We start from the raw sequence: 21,926 nt of genomic DNA on the forward strand, positions 1-21,926 counted from the left end.
AATTAAAGCTTATGCACTTATTAAAAAAATGAATGAGCAGACATAAACTGATATCAAGGGTAAGGTACGGTTTATCAGAATTAGAAATTAATTTTCATCTGAAAACACTCTCAATATCATAATAAACCAGGCTAAAAATAATTATGATTAAACAATCCAATATTTAGTAATGGCAAAAAAAAATATTTTTAAGCTATCTATACAGAATGTTTTTAAAATGGTGGACTGGCTGTAGTTTTACAGATACTACTTGAAAAACTAAACAAAAAAATATCCTTAGGAAAAATGGTAATTTTTCCTTGTTCTCCCACTGTCTGCCATTTTGTTAATTTATATCTCAAGTTCAGATAGACTCACATCACATTAATATTTGGTAAGTGTCTTGGTAATAAAGTTCTAAAATTAGCAAAAAATCAGGACTTAAATACCTTTGTAAATTACAAACTGATGGCCATGTTTATTTTTTAAAATTATATCCATAAATATAAATTTTATCGAAATGTATGTTGTAGTCTTTTATTTTCAACAAAATGATATTTTATTTTTTTAAATCGGTTGGTTAACAAATAGTAAATTATGGCAGAAAATCAATTTTGAAATTTGTGTGTTTTCAGGTCCTTCACTTTAAGTTCAATTCGATGAAATATTGTTTTTATTTATTGTTAATTCTACTATTGTAAACTAGTATCAAATTAAGTAATAATTTTCTCACAATAATAGACATTATTGTAACACAAAATTACCACATCAATTTTCTCCCAAAACTAGACTATTTTTTAACTGATTTAAAAAAATAAAATGTAAAATGTAAATTATTTTAGTAAATAACATAAATTTAGATAAAACTAATATTTATGGAGATATAACGGATTACAAAATAAACATGGCTCTCATTTTTTAATTTGCAAAGATATATAAGTCCTGATTTTTTGCTAATTTTAAAACTTTATTACCAAGATGCTTGCCAAATATTAGTGTGATTCGTCTATCCGAACTTGAGATATAAATTATTATATTAAATTAGCAAAATGGCAGACAGGGGTTGAACAAAGGATAAATTGCCATTTTTCCTAAGGATACTTTTTGTTTAGTTTTACAAGTAGAATCTGAAAAAGAATAGCCAACCCACCATTTTAGAAACACCTGTATACAAAATGGAATTTTTGGTTTAAAATATCCATTCACTCCAGGTATCTAGAAATAAATTTACAAGACCAAAGAACAAAATAAATAGCCATTGAAACTAGTTCACTCAGTATAGTGTAAGGTATACATAAAATCAAAGCTATAGAATTTCCTTTTTTGTTAAAAAAGAAACCTTTACTTCCTTCAAACAAAACTACTGACCATCAAAGTTTAATGACTGGACATACTCATACTTGAAGTAAAGTTGATTGTAAAATCCTTCAACTGATGATTTCTTTTTTTGAGAAAACTTTACTAATAAAGCCCACATTTCATCAAGAAAAACTGATCTGGCAAATGCAAGAGTTTGTCTTCAAAAATACATTCTGTGGTTCTAAGATGAGTGGCTAGCACCACTCATAGTATCAGTTAACTGACACTATTTACTGTTTTGCAATACTTGCAAAAAGCACTACCAATTCCTAGTAAAGATACTTGCGATACCTGCAGCACTCTTAAATTATAACAAATTTAGACTAGTGTATATTACTGTATATTTTGTGTTCAAGATATACTATAAACTGTCTATAGTACCATATTAAGCCAAAATGAAATTAATTATGAACACAGCTTGCATGTAGTTCCTTGCTTATCCTGTATGCACTTTTTTCCATTTTTAACATTACACAGCTACTTAAATAGCATGCTTTTGTTTAAAAATAAGTTACTTGTGAAAATATATTCAATAATTCATAAGTTTGAGCTAAGTGAATTAGAAATTTGAAATACTATGTAATCAACATTAGCAGTATTTCTTAGTAATTTTTTTTTATTGTTATGGGTTATGTATATGGGTTAATGTATTAGTAATTAATATTTTTGTTTTTAATAATCCCAAATTGAAACAATAATTTTTAACTTAAAACCAGGTTTGTTTAATAATGCACACTACATTTTTTTAAATTATATTTAACAAAGAATTTTATTTTATATTAGAGAAAACTAACAGATTCACATAATTGTAATTTTTGCTTTTAATAAGAATATTAATAAAAAAATGTTTCGATTTTAAAAAGTAGAAAAAATCAGCTGACTGTGATCTTCCACTCGTGAATGTGCTAATAACACTGTTTCATTTAATATAGAAAAACACAATTTGTTGCACAATTCTGACAATGAACAAGAATATTTGAATGGGAGCCTAAAGTTCATTTTGAACAACTCTTCAATTTCTAAAAGAAAAGTTATTTGTTACAAGATATTCTAACTTCATCAAAACAAAATTATTTGTAATTTATTACTCTTATAATGGGGAAAGTCAAGATAGCTGGAAGCACTTCAAGAGGGACTGTTTTTCATGTCATCATTTCTTCTTTCCTTCCTTTGCCATAAGAAACTTTCCTTTCCCCTAGTTTGGATTCTGCGACTGCTCAGAGCTTGACCGGGTTCATGCAGTACCATGACTGGTGCATCCTTGGTGTGAACTAGCAACAGGAGCTCTGCCTGCAGAAAACATTCTGCATTTTCTGTGTGGTGACTACACATTATATGGCTAAGACTGATGAGCCCATCAGAGGAACCTAGGCTTCTATTAAATTGAATCTTAGGTTCAGAACACACACACACTCACTTCTCTTCCTCTCTTTAAAATACTATAATGACATTAAATCAAGGATGTGTTTCACATAAAATCACTGAAGAATTTTTATTGGTTCTTATAATATTTCATAAGTCTCAGTAAAACTAATCTACAATTCTTGATTCTAGACCTGCAGGCAGCTGTGCCTCTTCTCTGCACAGTGTTCCTGTAGCTTAATATATTTTTTAAATTCCTGGACCTAATCGTGCTGTTACACATAATAGTGGTCAAGAGACAGTTCAGAAAGCTATTATAATTAAAATACAGCTGGTTCAGCAAAGTTCCTCATTGATTCATCTCATCTAGGGACACAAACTATACCCTTTGTGACACTCTGATGCATACAGAAGTAAAAATTATTATACTTAAAAGGAAATAAGTGATTACACAAAATCATATCACTTCTTAAATCAGAAAATTGTAAATAAAAAGGATAGTATTGGAGTGAAGGGTGAAAGGTTTTAGGATTTGTTAAAATTCGAACATGAATAGATAAAATTAAAAAAAAAAAAAAAAAACATTTTTCTATTATTAATGATACTGTATTATTAATCATTTAAAATTTGATTTTCAATTATGAAGGACACTGAGATCGATGATTAATTTTTATAAAGAAAAAAATAAACATTTAAAAATTAAAAATGACAAATATTCATGTAAAATTAGATGAAATGAAAATTCAGTATAAAACAATGAAATAAATAATATTGTTACAACAAATTCTAGGATAAATTATTTTTAATATAAAATTTTAAACTTTTAGTTTAAAGATACAATTACTGAATAAATTAAGAAAAAACTTTTTAGTGTAATCTCAAAGTTTTTTACAAAAAATCAAATTTAAAAAACAAAATATAAATAATGGATGTTTTCTAGCAACAGTGAAACTAAAAACAATTATTTTTTTTACCTTTTCAAACATTTAAATAAATCAGTAAATAATTTATTATTCTAACTTAAAATGATCACAGCTTTTAAATTTTCTAATTCAGTATTAAATAATTAAAGTACACATTTTAATATATTCCAATTTAAAGTTACCTGTTATCATTTTATAATATTAGTACTTGTTCATTACTTAAGTTCCACTTTAATTTTTTTGTCTTACAAGTCTACAGTAACAATTAACCTTCTGAGATATTCCATTCACGATGGGTTTTACTTAATTGTATGTCCTGCTCAGGGGAGTAGGGGTTGAAAAAAATATCTTTTATAAATATGTTCTTTCAATTTCATACTATTTTCAGGTGGTAAAAATATTGGCATAAAATATTTATTTGAACAAATATCACTAATAAATCTAAAAATTGTATTTCTTTTAGTCAATCTCATCAGCAATTCATACTTGGGAAGAAATTTGATTTTATGGCTAATAATAAACGAGAAGATTCTATCAATTCATTAAGAAATTACGACAAATAAAAATGTAAAAATTAAAACCTCATTAATTTAAACATTTTCATAGACAAAAACAATTCTTAGAAAAATATGTTTTAACTTAGGATTGTCAGATGACATTAAGAGTATCAAATGGAAAAAAAATATTGTTCTGAAAGAATTTTCATCACATTGACAATAAATAACTGTTATCAGTTTTAATAATTTTACCTTCTTCATTCATTTAAAACGAAATAAAACGCAGTAACAGAAATAAAAAGAACTCAGGAGTGGCTGGTCAAAGATGACTGCTGCACAGCAATTGAACTTACAATTTGTTATGAGGCTTGCAATAATAAAATAAATTAATAAACAATGCTCTGGGAAGGTTTTGCAAATATAGAAAAACCATGAATATTTAAAAAATCAATCAAAGTACATATAAAGAAAAATATTACAAAATACTAAATAACCATTAAATCTTGAGTTCATAAATTACAACAGTCCTATACATTTATAACATTTTTTATAATACAACTCTCAGTTGTTAGAGCACATTAAATTATTTATCAACACTTAATAAAATTAATAATAAAAATGCAATTAAATGAATTTATCAAAACCAATACACTACAACAACTTTAGCTTGGCAAGTTTAATTCAGCTTGTCTTTTTACATTTGTTACAAATCAATTCCATGTACAATTGTTAAAATATTTATAAAAAATCATCAATTTAGATTCTAAAATATGTACTTTAGAACATGTTTTTGGGTAATGGTCATTAATGCCCCAGAACCTACTTCTAGTAGTAAATATACTTAAAAGGGACATAACATGCACTATTTACTAAATAATAACCTGGATGAGACTGAGATTACTTTGAAATGCCTTAAATAAAAATAAAAAATAAAGTGATATAAATTCAGTTCTCTAGTTCATAATCAATTTTATTTTACAAATCTAACTGATTCAAGGAAACATCCAAGTAAACAGCTATGCAAATTCCTCACTTACATAATATTGAGGTGGGCATTCTTGAACTCCTAGTAGTATCAATATTTATATATAGAATTATAATTGACCTTATAAAACTGATGAAGAGCATTAATATGAAGAATCACTAAGCTATAACATGCTGCCAGCATCACTTCCCGCTGTTGTGGATTGACCCAGTTTAAAACAATAGTCCAACGTTGTCTGCTTTACCTTACTTTCTGCTTCTTTTTGCAGTGTTTTGTAACTGTCCTTCACAAGACAGTAAACTATAGTGGTGGTATCCTTTGTAGGTTGAGTGACTTCTTTCTCTACTCTCCTCTTTCTTAACATCTCATCCTTTTGTTTTTGGATATATACCACGGGAATTATATCTATCTGGTATCAGCCACTGTCCTACGGAACTATTTTAGGACATAAGTAGCCAATAAAGTAACTGCTTCTTTATTGGGAAAAGTAGAATGATGAATCTATCTGTGCGTAGGTTACTAAAAAATTGTGCCTAGAGGTCAAATGTCAATAAATCCAGATTCTCCAACTAGAATCTAAGATTTTTAAGTTACATCCATGATAACATAAAACAGAATATTGACTGAACAAGTAGAAGGATAGTTGTGAAATATTTTCAGTTTTGAAAATAAAAATGTAATACATAAAAAAACTGTGAAAAGATAAAACATAGTAGAGAGAAGAAAACAGGTGTCTTTGATTATTTGACATAATATTATCATACAGACTAGTAAAACCAAGGCAAACAGAAGATATATTGAATTGAAATCCATTTATCTACCACATAAAAATAGAGAAGAAAAGGAGGTTGCTATATTAACAATTATTATTTTAAAATGTAATTTAAAACATGACTAATAACTACGCAGTGATGTGGAGTACCTTCCATTTATTTACCTCAATATGTAAGTCTAAATTAATGAGGTTTTACATCTTGATTTGTAATCATCTATTTATTGATGTATTTGGTCAATACATATGACAATATATTGGTCAAATGTATTGACCAATACATTTGTAATAAATTTAATAATAAAATAAAATATAAAATAAACAAACAAACACAAAAAATTAATTAATTATAATTAGTTCAAATTATCATCAGTTTTAATATTTTTAAATTTAAAACATAAAACCATAAGTTTTTATAACGACTGAAAAACAAACATATAAACACAAATTCAATGATAATAAATTATATTATTCAGTCTTATTAACAATCAAAAAACCATACAACAAATAAATGCAAAAAAAACAAACATCATCACAAAAATATTTAAAATATAAGCAAATTTTTTAAATGTTAATTTTAAGATTAAATTACATATTTAAGATTCTTCTTATACACGTAATTTTCATAATTTTTAGGAAATAGCTGCAAAATGAAAAAAAAGTTAATAAAATACAATCAAACTTTGATTATCACATTAAAATGTCAGAAAACTAAAACATAAAAATGAAGGATAATGAAATTTTATAAATAAATTCAATTCAGAATTATTTGAATTTATTATAATACATTTTATATCAAAATTCATAAGGATAAAATTTTAGTTAATATTCTAGAAATTAATTTAAAACATAATTCATGCATTTATTTTTCTTAAAGGTAATTTTACAATACATATACACCTATAACTCACTATACAGCTGCTATTTATACGGAATTTTGCTATAATGGCCTTTTTTAATTATGTTACACAACACTGCAAAACAAAGCAGAAAGTAAGGTAAAGCAGACAACATTGGACTAACGTTTTAAGCTGGGTCAATCCACAACAGCGGGAAGTGATGATGGCAGCATGTTATAGCTTAGCGATTCTGTTAATGCTCTTCATCAGATTAAAATGGTTTTTAAACATTTTATTTTATGTTTTTTATTATATGTATAAATATGGGCATAGGTATTCTTTTGTTTTTTATTTATGTTTATTTTTTGAATTTCTGTTAATATTACACTGTTTTGTATTTTTACTTTTATGTAAGCATTTTTATAGGAAATAAAAATAATAAATGCTTTATGAACTAAAAACTATATTATTTTATAAAAAAATGGAACAGATTCAATTAAATTTGCATGGGTTTGTATCAAAATTTGTTATATGGATTTTCACTTTATGGTCAACTTTTCCACAACATATCTAGGCCGTAAAGCGAGCTATGGGTGTATAATGTAAATTTGTAATGTCAATTTACATTACTTGTAAAAAAATTATGATTAAAAAAAAATTACTATGTAGGAAGGAACACATGCACATATTGATTATCTAAAAAACTTAATTCCATTATATTGAAATAAATTCGTGATTCCATTTTTTAACTATATTTTTATTTAATTTTCTTAATTTAGAGTTACCAACTAATATTTACTTAAAACTAGTAAGGCAAGAACATAAACACCAAAATGCATCGTTGTTTATAACAATTACAAAAAACAAAACCATCACACGGAACCAAAGCCTTCTGTTTGTTTATGATCTACATTTTAATTAAATAAACAACATTAATCATTGAAAATGACAACAGTTACTCTGCTTTAAAATACATGTGCTGCTAAAGACAGAAAATTTATTTTTCATTTCACTTCAATGTCTTCATCATTCTGGCCTTATGTCACTGTGATGTTAAACGATGAGGAGAGTAAGTTTTCAGCACTTTCAGTACTGCTTTTCCTCCTTGATTAGCGAAAATCCAAAAAATAACCTGTAACAATATAAGAAAATCTAAACTCTCCTCTACATATAAAGTAATACAGTTTACTTTCCAGCCATTTTGTTAGAACAGACTTAACTCGATAACTACTGACCTAAATTTCAAATTACATAGTATTGGTAACTAAACACAATTTTTCCTGGACTCTTAACAAGGATGAAGAAATTCTTAATGCAGAAAACATTTTGTAAGAAATTTGGGAAATTGTAAGCAAAAAATGCAGTAAACAATGAAATATATTACTAAAACGTCAGCAATGAGATAAATGGATTACAATTGGTGTTTAAAATGTGGAAAGCTGTTAAAAGTTGTCAAATGAAATATTTTTGGCCACTGATTTTTAATGTTAAAAAAATTACAAACTAATAACAGTGCATAGATGCCAATGCAAATTTCTTTAATCATGTGCCCAATTTATTTTTTACTTGAGTCTCATATTTTATCTGCCATTATATTTCAACTTTCATAATTTGATATAGTTACATAATATGGAATTAAATATTATGATACTTGAACAAAATATACAAGGGATTAATAAAGTAATGCAGACTTCAAAAACAATCGGTATAAACAAAAAGTTACATGAAAAAAATAGAAATCTGCTAATAACAATGAGTAATAAATCTAAAAATGAAAGAGATTTTCAAATGTGCTTGTGAGCAAAGTTCTTTATGGTAGTGAAATATGATCAAAAAGAAGAACAGAAAGGAAAAGAATAGAGGACTTTGAGATGTGTTGTTACAGACGGATATTGGAAAGGAGTATGTGGATTGATAAAATTTGAAATGAAGCAATTTTAAAAGGAACAAAATTTCTAGCAGAAAATGACGAACTAGGTTGGTGGGCCATGTATCAAAACACCTAGATGTACTAGTTATAGTGTGTGTATATAATAATTTATAATTAACCATAATAGTATTATATAATAATTATTATCAGAAATAATAAAATGAAAATATTCACTTATTTCTTATTTTTATAATATTTAACATAAGTACTTTTGCGGTATGCACCGCTTCATCAGATGCAAAGTTTAAAATAATTAAAAAACATTTAAACAGAATAATGTTTTCTCTTTTTGGTTATGTTGTCAACTGGTAATTTACACTTTACTACTCCAATTTACTCTTTTTTTAAAAATTTATTCATGTAGCTATATCTAATATCTACACTGTTAATAAAAACAAGCTGTAACTGATTATTTTCATTTTATTATTATCATCTTTTACGACCGCACAGGATCACTTACTTTAATCAGTCCATTATCCAAGTCTCTGCAATGGAACTGTTTGAGTCTGGCAGTCTTCCCAGTACTGTTTCATACGTTCTGATCTTTTTGCCCTTTCTAGTATTGTGAGATTTTTTCTTATATGTGTTTTTGTTCTTGTATTTCTTGTTTAATTTTATCTTATCTTCTGGTTTAAGGCCAATTTCTTTCAGATCCTCTCTTATTTCTCTGATCCATCTGCATCCTGTCTTGGTGTTTTTCAAGATTGTACTGTACTAGCTGTTTCAGATGTCTTCAATCTTGCATTGTCATGATACGTCCAAATAATCCTAGTCTCCTTTTACGCAAGTCTAAGAGTCTCTTTGAACTCTTTGAACGTGACTTTGTTGGGAACAATCCACTACTGCCCATCTTTGTGATACTTTTTACTGATCGAAGCTTTGTTCGATTTACACTTTATTATTACTGATAATTATGTATATACTATGCGTATAATGTAATTTATATAATAGGGTGCACTATATATATATATATAGAGTACAAATATAATCTCAAACTATTTAAGAGAGAGATATATTTATCTTACACGTTTAAGAGTGAAAGTACATTTGTACTTTATTTTTTTGTATTAGAACTATTATCATTAGTCGTAATGTTGAATATTGCTACACAGCAGGTTTTGGAATTTCCCGACCATTTCAATATACAAGCAGATCACACACTGTGTTTATGTTATTTTTATTTTTGATTTTTATATCTGAAATATTAAAATTTTTAAATATATATTTTAATAATATCAGAGAAAAATATGAGCTGAAAAGCATAAAAAAATAAATTTGTCTTTAAATCAACTTTTTCAAATGTGACCATCAGTTAGTGTATTCATTTTCAGAACAGGGGATAGTGTACAGTATACGTTTATTATTACTAGAATTTATGGTAAACAATTAAATCTAATAATTCAATGAGGTACTCTAGTGCATGAATATTATCTCTTTGAAGTGAAATTTTTATTCAAGAAATTGCATATGGTATATGTTCTCAAAGATGATTGATCTGGAAAATGAAATAAAAATCTGGTACTCCTTTCCTATATTAAAAGCTATTAGTATATGAATAAATTTAAAAAAAGAATAAGCTTTAAGACAAGTTGATATCTAATTTACTTTGACTGTATTTTTATGAAATTCTACAGCCGGGCTACAATTTTCATTATATAGATTATAAACCCATTTCAACCAGGGAAGATCTGATTACAAAACTACATCTTGTAATAGTATTAAACCACAGGGTAAATAAATGGCCAATTAAAACTGAAAATTATCCAAAAATTAAGCAATTAAAACCTATATATAATTATAATAAACTACTTACACACCTGTAAAATATAAAATACTGTTTCTTTATGAATTGTATAAATTTGTTCATTATAATAACTCATCTCAAATTGGTTCAACGGTACTGTTTCATTAATATGTCCAGTTGGGTATCTTCAATTTAAGATATTTCTTTTTATGTGCAGATATAATCTGAACTTATTTACTCATTTTTTCAACTAACAGCAAAATTTAAAGTACAGGAAAATAAAGATCTGAGTAGGTAGAACAAAATAATTTTTACTAATCACCAATTTTTTTGGCTGATGATCACATGTTAAAATATCATATTTACATAAGGGAAAATTTGGATTAATTACATTGAGTTTAACAATTAAATACATAAATTGTTAAAACAAAATTAAAAAAAATATTTATTGTTTTCATTTAGTATAAACATAATTTTATGAGGCAATTAGTGAATATATACAATACTTGAAACAAGTTACTACGTTAATTTAAAATTAAAAAAAATTAATTACCAACCGCAATGAATATTAGGCTACTATCATGTGGAACCAAATTCCTTCATCCATTTTTCATATTTATCAAGATCTTCTTTAGATACACTTTTGTTGCATTTAGCGAGAGCTTCAGTGAAATCCAGTGTTGAAACGGGTAGATCTAATTCTTCCTTAGCTAACTGTTTGATTTGCTCTGGTCGAAGACCGGCTATTTTTCTCCTCATTGACATCATTGATGCATCTCTGCAACAGAATAAAATAATGTTATCTAAATAATAATTAAAATTACTTTCAACAGATTCTATTCAATATGAGTTATTTAAGTCAAATAAATATCTATCACAACAATAAATATATCAGTAGAAAGAAAATAATAATTTAAGAATAGTTTGCCGTTGTTGAACTTATGGATGCGAGTTGGGTTTGTTATCTTTAAGTATCACCCCCTTTTTCTGAATCCACCGGTAGTACTTACTGTTAAATTTATATAAGAGGGCAGTTCGGAAAGTAACTTCCACTTGGCTATAAATAAAAAACCTGCAGAGATAAAAATATTTCATTATTTACAACTTAAAACTACAGTTTTTAACTATTTTTTAACATAGTTGCCATTTAAATTCAAGCAGTTGTCATAGTGTTTCACTAATTTACAAATAGTTTCTTCATAGAATTCAGCCACCTGGGTACCTAGGCAACCTTTCACGGCATTTTGAAATTCGTCATCGTCATTTAGGTGCTGCAATGCAAGCCAGAAGAGATGAAAATCACTTGGTACCAAGTCTGGGTTGCAAAGGAGATGATAAAAAATATCCCATTGGAATTGATTCAGAAGTTCTTTGAGCCCTGTAAGGACGAGTGTTGTAATGCAAAAAAACAATACCAGATGACAGCACACTGTGTGATGTTTCTTCTGAATGGCTCACTTAAGTTTCTTTAAAGCTTCGCAGTAGACTGCTGAAGCAGCTGCTTGCATCACAGCACTTGATGATGACGATGAACTTCAAAATGCCATGAAAGATTGCCTAGTTAACCAGGCATTTATGTTTTTCATTGTATGCACCTGCAAAGAAGGTATTGTGTACTGAAACAGCTGCTGTGGTCTTTTAAATAATTTCATCAAAATCAAAATTTGTTTATTTTTTTTTCTTATGGATTTTCATCAAGTAACAGTTTCATCCATCGATTATATATAATGTCAAAAAGTGAAAATGTATTTAAAAGAATAATATAAATATGTATTTTATAATCAAAGACCAATTATGGAGGCGACTAGAATCAGCTACTAGTTAATAACAACAGATCTACCGCTTTAGTTTTCTTACAGGAAAAATTTATTATTATTAAATAATATAGAAATTTTCAATGTTAAAGGAAGAAATCTCATAAAAGTTTCATTAATTTTTTTTAGATTTCAGTAGCTAAAAGTTACTGTTTGTTTATTACATAAAATGTCTGCAGATCTACAAACATAAGAACTGAGATGATACAAAATGTAACTGGGCAAGTTATTAAATGACATCACATGGAATGGTCATTGAGAAAGTGAATTTATTATCTCTAATAGTGCTTTAAAAAACATATAATTTTACGTTCATAAGCTGTTTAGCATCTGATATTGTAAACTCTTAAAACATTCTGTATCTTTTCACATAATACTGAAACTTTATTTCATAAATTTTTACGCAAACTGCTGTACATCATGTAGTATAATAACTAACAGTATGTGACAATTACTAAGTATCTGTATTTGAAAAAGACATGTAGTTACCAAAGAAAAATATTGGGAAGCATACTTTAAACTTTAGTGTACACTGTTTTGTTATAAAACACATGAATTCTGAAACTTTCAGTAGCTAGCAAATATAGTGTACAAATACATGAAAACTGATTGATTACCTTAACATTTATTGCTATTTTTTTAAAAATAAAAAATTCATTAGGTACCTGCAAACATTGGTGATATCAGCTCCTGAATATCCTTGCAGTCTTGCAGCAATATCTTGCAGATTTACAGAAGGTTCTAATTTAACTTCACGTAAATTGATTTTGAGCAATGATTCACGACCAATACCTAAAATTAATTAAAAATATAATATCGATAGATGAAGATGTAAATGAATTCATCTTTAATTTACAACATTCTATTTTTAATGCAGACAGTTAAATAAAATTAATGAAAAATCTTAACTTTTAAAATAGTATGATAACTTGAATGATATTCAGAATTTATTTATACATTTTTTTAAGTTATTCTGTAATTTAAGAATTACAATTTAATGTTAATAATTATCACAAAAGTACTTGTAACATTAGATTGTACAAATTACTATTACAAATATTATATTTCAGATTACTGAAAAGTTTAGAAACAAAATATATAAGAGGAAAAACAATAACAAAGACAATATTATTCCATATGATAGTATTAAGAATAGTACCATAATAAAGAAATATTCTTTGAAAAATAAACAATATTGTTTCTTTATCAAAGAATATGAAAGATCTAAAAGTGAAATTTTTGTTACTTGTTAACACATACAGCCATGTTAACACTACATGGCCATGTTTATTTAACACTAAAATTAACCATGAAGCAAATACAAATTAATCACACAAATAATGTCATTTAAAACACAATGTATCTATTGTATACATGGTTAACACTTTTTACTGTAAGGATTAAGATATAACTGATTAATAAGCCTCCATCTTGATTAAATAAGATCAGCAATTAATTGCTACTTAAAGTGGGAAATGAATGAGTGTTTAAGATGTACCTTGCTAATGAACAGATTGTCTTAGCTGAAAATGAGCAAGAGCTTAACTATAAGATTTGGAAGCTTTAAAAACAATGTGAATCATGTTCTAAAATATGAACACGTTCATATAAATAAACAAAAATAGAAAATATGTTAACAGATGAGTATAGAAATGACTAACAGTTAGGGAAGAAAGTAATACCACATGTAACCAAGGCAAAGTAATTCAGAGAATTATGAGTACTTAATAAGGAAGGGAAACAGTCATGTTGAGATAAATAGAGTAATTTAAGGATAGAATAATAATAGAGTTCTTAATTTCATTTCATTGGATAAGGAAGTAATAGTGCAAACACTTTATGAAACAGAAGCAAGGGACATAATAAACAGAACAGTAAACATTTATTACAACAGAAACAACTCTCCATTTCTGTTGTAATAAATGTTTAATTTGCGATGAATGGCCTAAAGAGTGGGGTGCAAACACACATAAGAAAAAATTGGCTAAAACATTAAAGTTTTCATTTGAAGCTATGACTTTCACATAATCTTACATATCACTATCAAAGATTGTTGTCAAATCCATTCTGATACCGTTCTAAAATTATTTTTTACCTTTTAGTGCGTTTAATTTAAGAGTGGTATTTTAAAAATTCTTTTTACATATTTTTTATTTATTTATGCGATTGTTTTTTTTCATAAAATAATGAACTATAATAAAAAAGTAGGCACTGGAGTGTCTCAATCACTAGCGGAAAATCCCAATTTATTAATATCAATTTCTTGAGTTAAATTTCTAAGTTAACTTTCATTATATCAATTTTCATCATTTAAAAAAAAAATATTTTTACACAAGAGGTAATCAATTTTGGACACCTAATAATCCCATTCCGAGATGCTGCCCACCAGGGTAACCCGCTCGGAGATCCTAGCTGCAGAGGCATGTCATAGGCACGCCCTGCAGCTAGTTAATAATAAAACATTAAAGTAATGCATTGAAAAGGATCAATAGTATCAATGAACTTTGACCTCCAAAAAAATGAAACTCAAGAAAGAACACAACAGCACCAAAGTGATAATGCAGGGGCAAAGAAAAGACTTAACTCTATTCATTATATGTTAATTTACAATTTAATTCATTGTCTTTGATTTTTTAAAGTATTATTTTATTATATAAATGATATATGCAAACAAGATTAAAAAATGTTTCTAGTACAGGTATGTAATAATGTTAGCCATAAACTGTAAATATATATATATATATACATATATAGCCAAAGCTAAAGGTAAAGTTTTGTTAAGGAATATTTTTTTATTTTAATACTAACTGGAAAAGTATACGAGATTAAAAAAAAAGAGATTTAAACTTAAGCTCTATAATTCATACTATATTAAAAAAAAAAAATCGTACTATTTGGCAGTGGAATGTATATTCTTTTCTCGAGCCTTCGCCGTAGTGCTTCATCAATATCCCATGGAAAGTTAGTGGCAGCTAATACCATAACAACTTTGCTCGGATCTTCTCCTGAACTAATTCCATCCATCTGGACGAGTAATTCAGACTTAACTCTACGTGATGCTTCATGCTCAGATTCAGAACCTCTTCTCGAACATAAAGAATCTATTTCATCAATGAATATAGTAGAAGGAGCATAAAACCTTGCCTGAAACAACACCAGTCAAAATATAAAACCAAATTAAAAGTGAAAAGAATACAACTACATAATAAATCTTCACTGTTTGTCAGTAAAATTTATTTAAATATTAAAATTTAGTGTAGAAGACTAATAAATAAAAGAAATGATTACCAAAATTCAATTTAGGATAGAAAATAAATGTTTTCAATATATCTATCTATTTGTCCATTAGATACCAAAACAAACTGACACTCTTTGTTCTTAGGAAAGTCGGTACAATTTATCTTAATCCATTAAAGATATGAACTATATTTTATAATCAAATTTTCCTACTTCCATTCTCTCTTGGAAGAAAAGATTTTCTTTATGAAAAGTTTTAAGTGTTTATTTTATAAATCAATTATTTAAAAAAATATATTTTTCAAAATATTTAGAACTGTTTTCTTACAGAAATAAATGAGTTAAAAAAAAAATACCTCAGTTTAAAGCTTAATTTTTCAAAAGAGCATTTTGTTATGCTTATGAGATTACCACATTCATTTTCATATCAAATGAAACAAATTAAAAAAAAAACAAAACAACAAAAAAATTTTTTTTCATGGCTTTCTTTCTTTAATTTTTATTGGCAAACAACTAAAGAAGTTTATTTTCCTCAAATATACAAAATCATAATTAAGGGGGTTAGCAATCAGACCCACAAGTTAAGAGAAGTAGAAGTAACCTGAGCTTTATCGGGCAATTTTCAGGAGATTTTCAATCATCCCCCTTATATTTAAATTATTCTCATCTGATATTTAAGCTTAAAGATTTCCTGAGCGGGAAATTTTTCTTAGAGGTGATGATGAATTGGTTAAATGGGCTGGCTGTGGGTGGCAACAATGATGGGACTTCAAGGTTTGTGAAAAGATTAAGGTTTAGCATGTTTAAAAAAATATATATCAAACATTATAATATCTTTTTAAAGTTCGAGTTTTTACTTTCTGGATTATCTTCACATTTATCAACATTAGTCGAATGGAACAGGTTTAAGTTTGAATTCATGGATTTACACAGTCTGGTGCATATACAAGGGCTGTCCAGAAAGTAACTTACGTTTTGAAATAAAACACCAACCAAATAAAAAAATGAATTTTTATTATTTGGGATTATTTAAGGGATAATCTTAAACTATTTTTCTACATAGTCGCCATTTAAATTGGGGCACTTATCATAACGATGCACAAACTTTTCAATTCCTTCTCCGTAGAAATCTGCTGCCTTAGATTTTTTGCACTCATCTTGCACAAAACTTGTGATAACCAAGCTTCTCCAATACAATTTCATGCAGTAAACTTCATGAAATTTACGCATAATGAAGCGAGAGTTCTGTAATCATAATGCGGCTATTTTCACAAATTTTGTCATTGATTTTCATCATCAGTTCATTGATCATAAGGCTAGGCTGACTACTGCGGTTCTCATCATGAACATTGGTGCAGCCATTTTTTTAACTGAATGCATCACTGTCTCACTCCACCTTCACTCATTACTCCATCTCCGTACAAGTCACAAAGTTGCCCATGAATTTCAATTGGTTTGAGGTTTTTTGCCAGTAAAAACCTAATCATTGAACACACCTCACAACTTGCGGGATTTTCTACTGAAGCGCACATTTCAATACTTCACAACGAACAAAGTAGAAAAATCACAGAGTCCATTCGCTGCGACAGCTTGATGCATACTGAGTGTAGAAATATTTTGATGCCAAGATAGTGGCTCTATTCCCACCCATTTCCACGTTAGGCACAAACATAGTTACTTTCTAGATCGCCCTCGTATGAACTTCCAAAAAATTATTCTAAAAGATTCTGCACAGCCTAAAATAACTTTTACTTTTAAATTCAGCAACCTTTAAAATATTTCATTTTTAGAGAATCCAAGAACAAAAGATGTGATCTAAAAACAGTTGTGTCTAAAGCAAAAATGATACAACAAATAAATAAACATTCATATAAAAAAACCTTAAATTATTTTACCATTTCAAATAGCAGTCTGACTAGTTTCTCAGATTCTCCTCTATATTTTGAAGTTAAAGTTGAAGATGATACATTGAAGAAAGTTGTACCGCATTCAGTAGCTACAGCTTTGGCCAACATGGTTTTCCCTGTTCCGGGTGGCCCAACCATTAGGACTCCTTTCCATGGCCTCCTGATACCCTGTGAATATAAGTTTTTTATGACTTTTTTACTCTGAACAGACAGTCAGTAACAGTTAGTAGGCAATAAATTAAAAAACTAAATTTAAATTAATTGTCAGAAAAATAACTAGCTTATATACATGTAAAAATTAACAATGCTACTCACTTAGATCAAAACAATAAAGCCATAACGACACCAATAAAAAAATACAAAATCATCTTAAATGGATACATTACATTTCAGGTCTATTGACAAGTCCATAAAATTTAATAATATGAAATTACTTTTTATTTATTTTTATGTCAATTATAATTTTTTTTACATTAATCTTTACATACTACGATCTAATAAAAAATTAATATGAGGAAGTTCAATAATCGATGAGACAAATTGATGTAGAGAAAAAACTGTTCATTTAATGACAATGAAACTTTTTGAGGGTGAAGTTGGCAATCTTGAGAATACATTCAATCAACTGTTCGATCATAATTTATCTAAACATAACCTCTTTTATTGATTTCAGAATGTCCGCTCCACTTGAAATGTTTACGCCAGAGGAGCAAAATTCAGTGACAAGATTTTTGCTACCAGGTGTGAAACCGCTGTAAATTTAGTCAAGAATGTTGAAACATTATGGTGAAAATTATTTAAATTGCTGTAACGTGTATAAGTAAGTGGAACAGTTTAATTCAGGCACAAAAAGTGTGACTGATCTCTATCGTTCTGGAAGACCAGTTGAAGTTTTGACTACAGTGCTGCAAAATCGCATAAGTGATCTTATTTGCGAAGATAGTAGTCAAAATTTCCCAAATTGCTAGTTTGTGTAATATTAATGTTGGAACCGCACATTTAATCATTCATGATGTGCTGAAATATTGCAAAGTGTGTTTGAAATGGGTTCCAAGACAGCTGACTCAAGCCCATAAAGACATCTAGATTCACATTTGATCTGAGCTCAAAGAACGGTTTGAAGCAGAAGGTAATGAACCTGTGATGAAACTTGGATACACCATTTTGAACCTGACTGCAAACAGCAAAGTCTTGAGTGGACACATTCAGATTTGTTCACCAAAAAAAATTCAAAACTGATGCGTTAGCTGGTAAAGTGATGTTGACGGTCTTCTAGGAGTTATTAGTCTACCCACCGGGTTGCTCTAGTTGCTCTAACTGAGAATGTACAAGACTACACTTCATTTACACTCATACATATCACCCTCATTCATCCTCTGAAGAATTATCTAAACGGTAGTTACCGGAGGCTAAACAGGAAAAAGAAAAAAAGGACTTATAAGTCTAATTTTTAGCAACTATTTAGAAGAACAACGCACCGTGAACAGTAAGTACTATTTTAACATATTCCAACAGAAAGTTGGAATGGGTAAGTTCGCCTTACCTGCAATAAGGCAAAAACGTCAGGGTGTTGCTCTCAAAAGGTGTGATTCTCTTGCATAGCAACAGGCTTTCCCACATTGCTCAGAGAAGAAGAGAAATGCTAGAGAAGTTGGGTTGGGAGATGTTGCCACATCTCCTTACAGCAAAGACCTCACCCTGTCCGATTTTCATTTGTTTGGTCTGCTTAAAGATATTTCACGTGGCAAGAAGTTCAATGACAATGAAATGGTAAAAAAAAAAGTGGTATACAAACGATTCAAACAGCAAAGTACGGCCTTCTACACTGCGGGAATCAGAAAGCTCACAGAATGGTGGGACAAGCGTCTAAATGTTGCTGGAGACTATGTTGAAAAGTAGTAAGTTTCATTGTCATTGAATTTTTTCTCTACATCAATTTGTCTTGTTAATTATTGAACGTCCTTCATAGTATAAAAGATTTATAGACGTTGTAACATAAAAAATATAGTGATATTTAGTAGAAGAAATTTGATTGTTCAGCAATTAAAACTGAATAATAAAAATAATTTATTTTCAAATAATATAATAACTATATATGAACTGTTAAATAAGCATTATTTGAATGAATGATACCTTGAAGTAGTCAGGCATCCACATAGGAAGAACAACAGCTTCTTCTAGCAGACGTTTTGCTTCATGAAGATCTGCTATATCATCCCAATGAATATTTGGATTTTTCTGGACAATATCCCTTTCTAAAAAAAAAAACCACACACACTCCTTAATAATAAATATTAAAATATAAATTTTAAGAAACATGTGGAAACTAAAGACACAGTGATGTATGGTAAAGAATGATTTTAAAGGTAAACTTTCTTTTCAATCAATCATTGTTTACTTAATCACTGTCCTGAACTGAATTTACTATGTTGTTTTAAAGCTACAAAAATACGTTCAATGGCTGAAACTTAATTTATATAATATAAATATCTGATTAAATAAGTTTGTCTTTCATTTGGAAAATCTTTTAATTAAGTGTCTTCAAAAATTTGACCGTCAGGCTTACATTATGGTATATTACCATGAAACACAAACTGCTTGTTTATTTTCCTATTACAATTCTGAATTTAGAAATTTGGGCAATGATGAAGAGAGATTATGAGACTGCTAGTGGTTCATTTAAGAAACAGTAATGATTGTAACTACTGATTTCACCTAGCGCAATTTCCATAAATAAAGCTTAATTGGTTCCATTTGTCCATAATGTAATAAAGAAGCAGAACAATTTTTGAGATGTAGGATGAATGACTGCTACTAGCTAGATTGAAATCAATTTCCAAATGTTGTAATCAACAACTGGTTTTTTTATTTTTTCGAGTACCTGAGAATGTAATGGTGATTTAGTAAAGGTTTTGAGAATAGAATAAAATAATTTAAAATTTTTTCGTGATATTATGAAACTTTATTGTAATATATTGCATAACTCAGCAATACTCTTCTATAAAAAAACTTAACTTACAAAAAAAATTTTTAAATCTTATATGACAAATAAACAGATCAAATTCAGAATCTTCCTTTTTTTTCTTAAATTTGGTAAAAACAAAATATTAGCAAACTTACCTAACATATCAACAAGATCATGATCATGACCAGATGGATCAAATTTTTTTTCTTCATTTTGCTGCAATTCTTTATTTTCCTCCTTTTCTTTATTATCAGTTTTCTCTTGCTGTAAAATAAAAAACAATATTTGTTTATCATCCAACCATATGTCATATTTTACATTCAGGGAAAGTTTCTTTGTACTTAATGCAAGAATAAAACAACGTTTTTATTATATTTCAAATGAAGTTTATTAAACCAAATGTGTAGCTTTTTGATCGATCACCTTTTGACATTTTTGAGATAAAATTATAATTATATCACTGTACTTCCGGATGAAACACTATGAAATGATTTTCAAAGGCTTCTTTTGAAGCCAACTTTATATCATTAAAATGGTCCTGTAGAGAACAAAACAAATGATAGTCTATGATCAAAGGTCAGGTCCATATGATAGATGCATCAAAACTTCCCAGCCAAGCTCTCTTAATTTTAAACGGATCACTGAAAGTGTGTAGGGTCCAGCATGTCATGATGGAAGATGGCGCATTTCCTATCTTGATTCTTGATGTGAACTTTCCAATTGTTAACAGTGTTTTTAGAAGTAGAGTGGTAGTTATTGTATGGGGTGGGTGGCAAGTCCCTTTATGCTAGTTATGAAATTAGTAGAATAGATGCAACTTAACTTCTATCGATCTAAAACATGTGTGTGGGTTCCACTACATTCAAATCCCAGCTGTATGCGCCTCCATGTCTGGTTGGTGTATCTGCAACAGTATATCAGGGACGATCATTTCAAATGCTGACTGAACAGTGTCTTGAAACTGCTCATTGTTCATATATCTGGAATTTCCTCCTTTACAAAACCCCAGAGTACATTGTCAAGTGTGATGAAATCAGGACTTCTTGCTGGCAAAGGCAATGGAGCCAGTAACTCTTCTGACCCACATCCAATCCAGCAATTTGGAAAAATTTCACTGAGGTGTTTGTAGATACTCGAAGCAAAATGTGCTACAGCACCGTCTTGCTGAAATGTAATGATGTAGCGATCTCTTTTGCTGTTAATTCTGGAAGCAACCACTCATTGACCATTCTTAGGTAACTGTGTTGATTAAGCGCACCATCAAAAAAATAAGGCCTGAGGAGATCAGTTATCAACCAGCCCAAATCATAAAAAAAATGAGGTGAATGGTGTTTGATTTCCTCAAAAAAGTGAGGATTGTCTTTCGTTCAGAAAAAACATTTCAGTTACATGAGCTTTGATAAATCGTATGCTCGTCTGAAAAGATGACGTTATTTTTATAGTTTGTTCTTAGATAAGCGTTCAAGCAATAACTGACATGCATAAACATGTCAATCAAGGTGATTGTTACTGAACTCATTAACTGTGACTGGACGAAAACATTTAATTTTCAAGTCCTGCATATGATCTCGCATTGTCAATTTTGGAATGCCTGACCCTAATGCGTGGTGCAT

The 21,926-nt window shown here is 28.6% G+C and overlaps 1 protein-coding gene across 4 annotated transcripts in view; it reads right to left on the bottom strand.

Moving 5' to 3' along the window:
- Positions 1-6,502: 6,502 nt before the first annotated feature.
- The window catches only part of Kat60 (katanin p60), a 140,995-nt gene continuing 125,571 nt past the window's right edge, over positions 6,503-21,926 (bottom strand). For 3 of the 4 annotated variants that reach the window (XM_075372206.1, XM_075372204.1, XM_075372205.1), the window contains exons 6-12: positions 20,469-20,577; positions 19,482-19,603; positions 17,337-17,516; positions 15,096-15,348; positions 12,870-12,996; positions 10,948-11,168; positions 6,503-7,848 (exon numbers count right to left, since the gene is read on the bottom strand). In XM_075372206.1, coding sequence (XP_075228321.1) covers positions 10,970-11,168; positions 12,870-12,996; positions 15,096-15,348; positions 17,337-17,516; positions 19,482-19,603; positions 20,469-20,577 — 990 coding nt within the window. In that variant the 3' untranslated portion in view covers positions 6,503-7,848; positions 10,948-10,969. The remainder of the gene's footprint in view (positions 7,849-10,947; positions 11,169-12,869; positions 12,997-15,095; positions 15,349-17,336; positions 17,517-19,481; positions 19,604-20,468; positions 20,578-21,926) is intronic. The other variant, XM_075372203.1, reaches the window with a different exon arrangement.

The sequence above is a fragment of the Lycorma delicatula genome, chromosome 7 (genome assembly GCF_047948215.1).
Source record: "Lycorma delicatula isolate Av1 chromosome 7, ASM4794821v1, whole genome shotgun sequence".
NCBI lineage: Eukaryota > Metazoa > Arthropoda > Insecta > Hemiptera > Fulgoridae > Lycorma > Lycorma delicatula.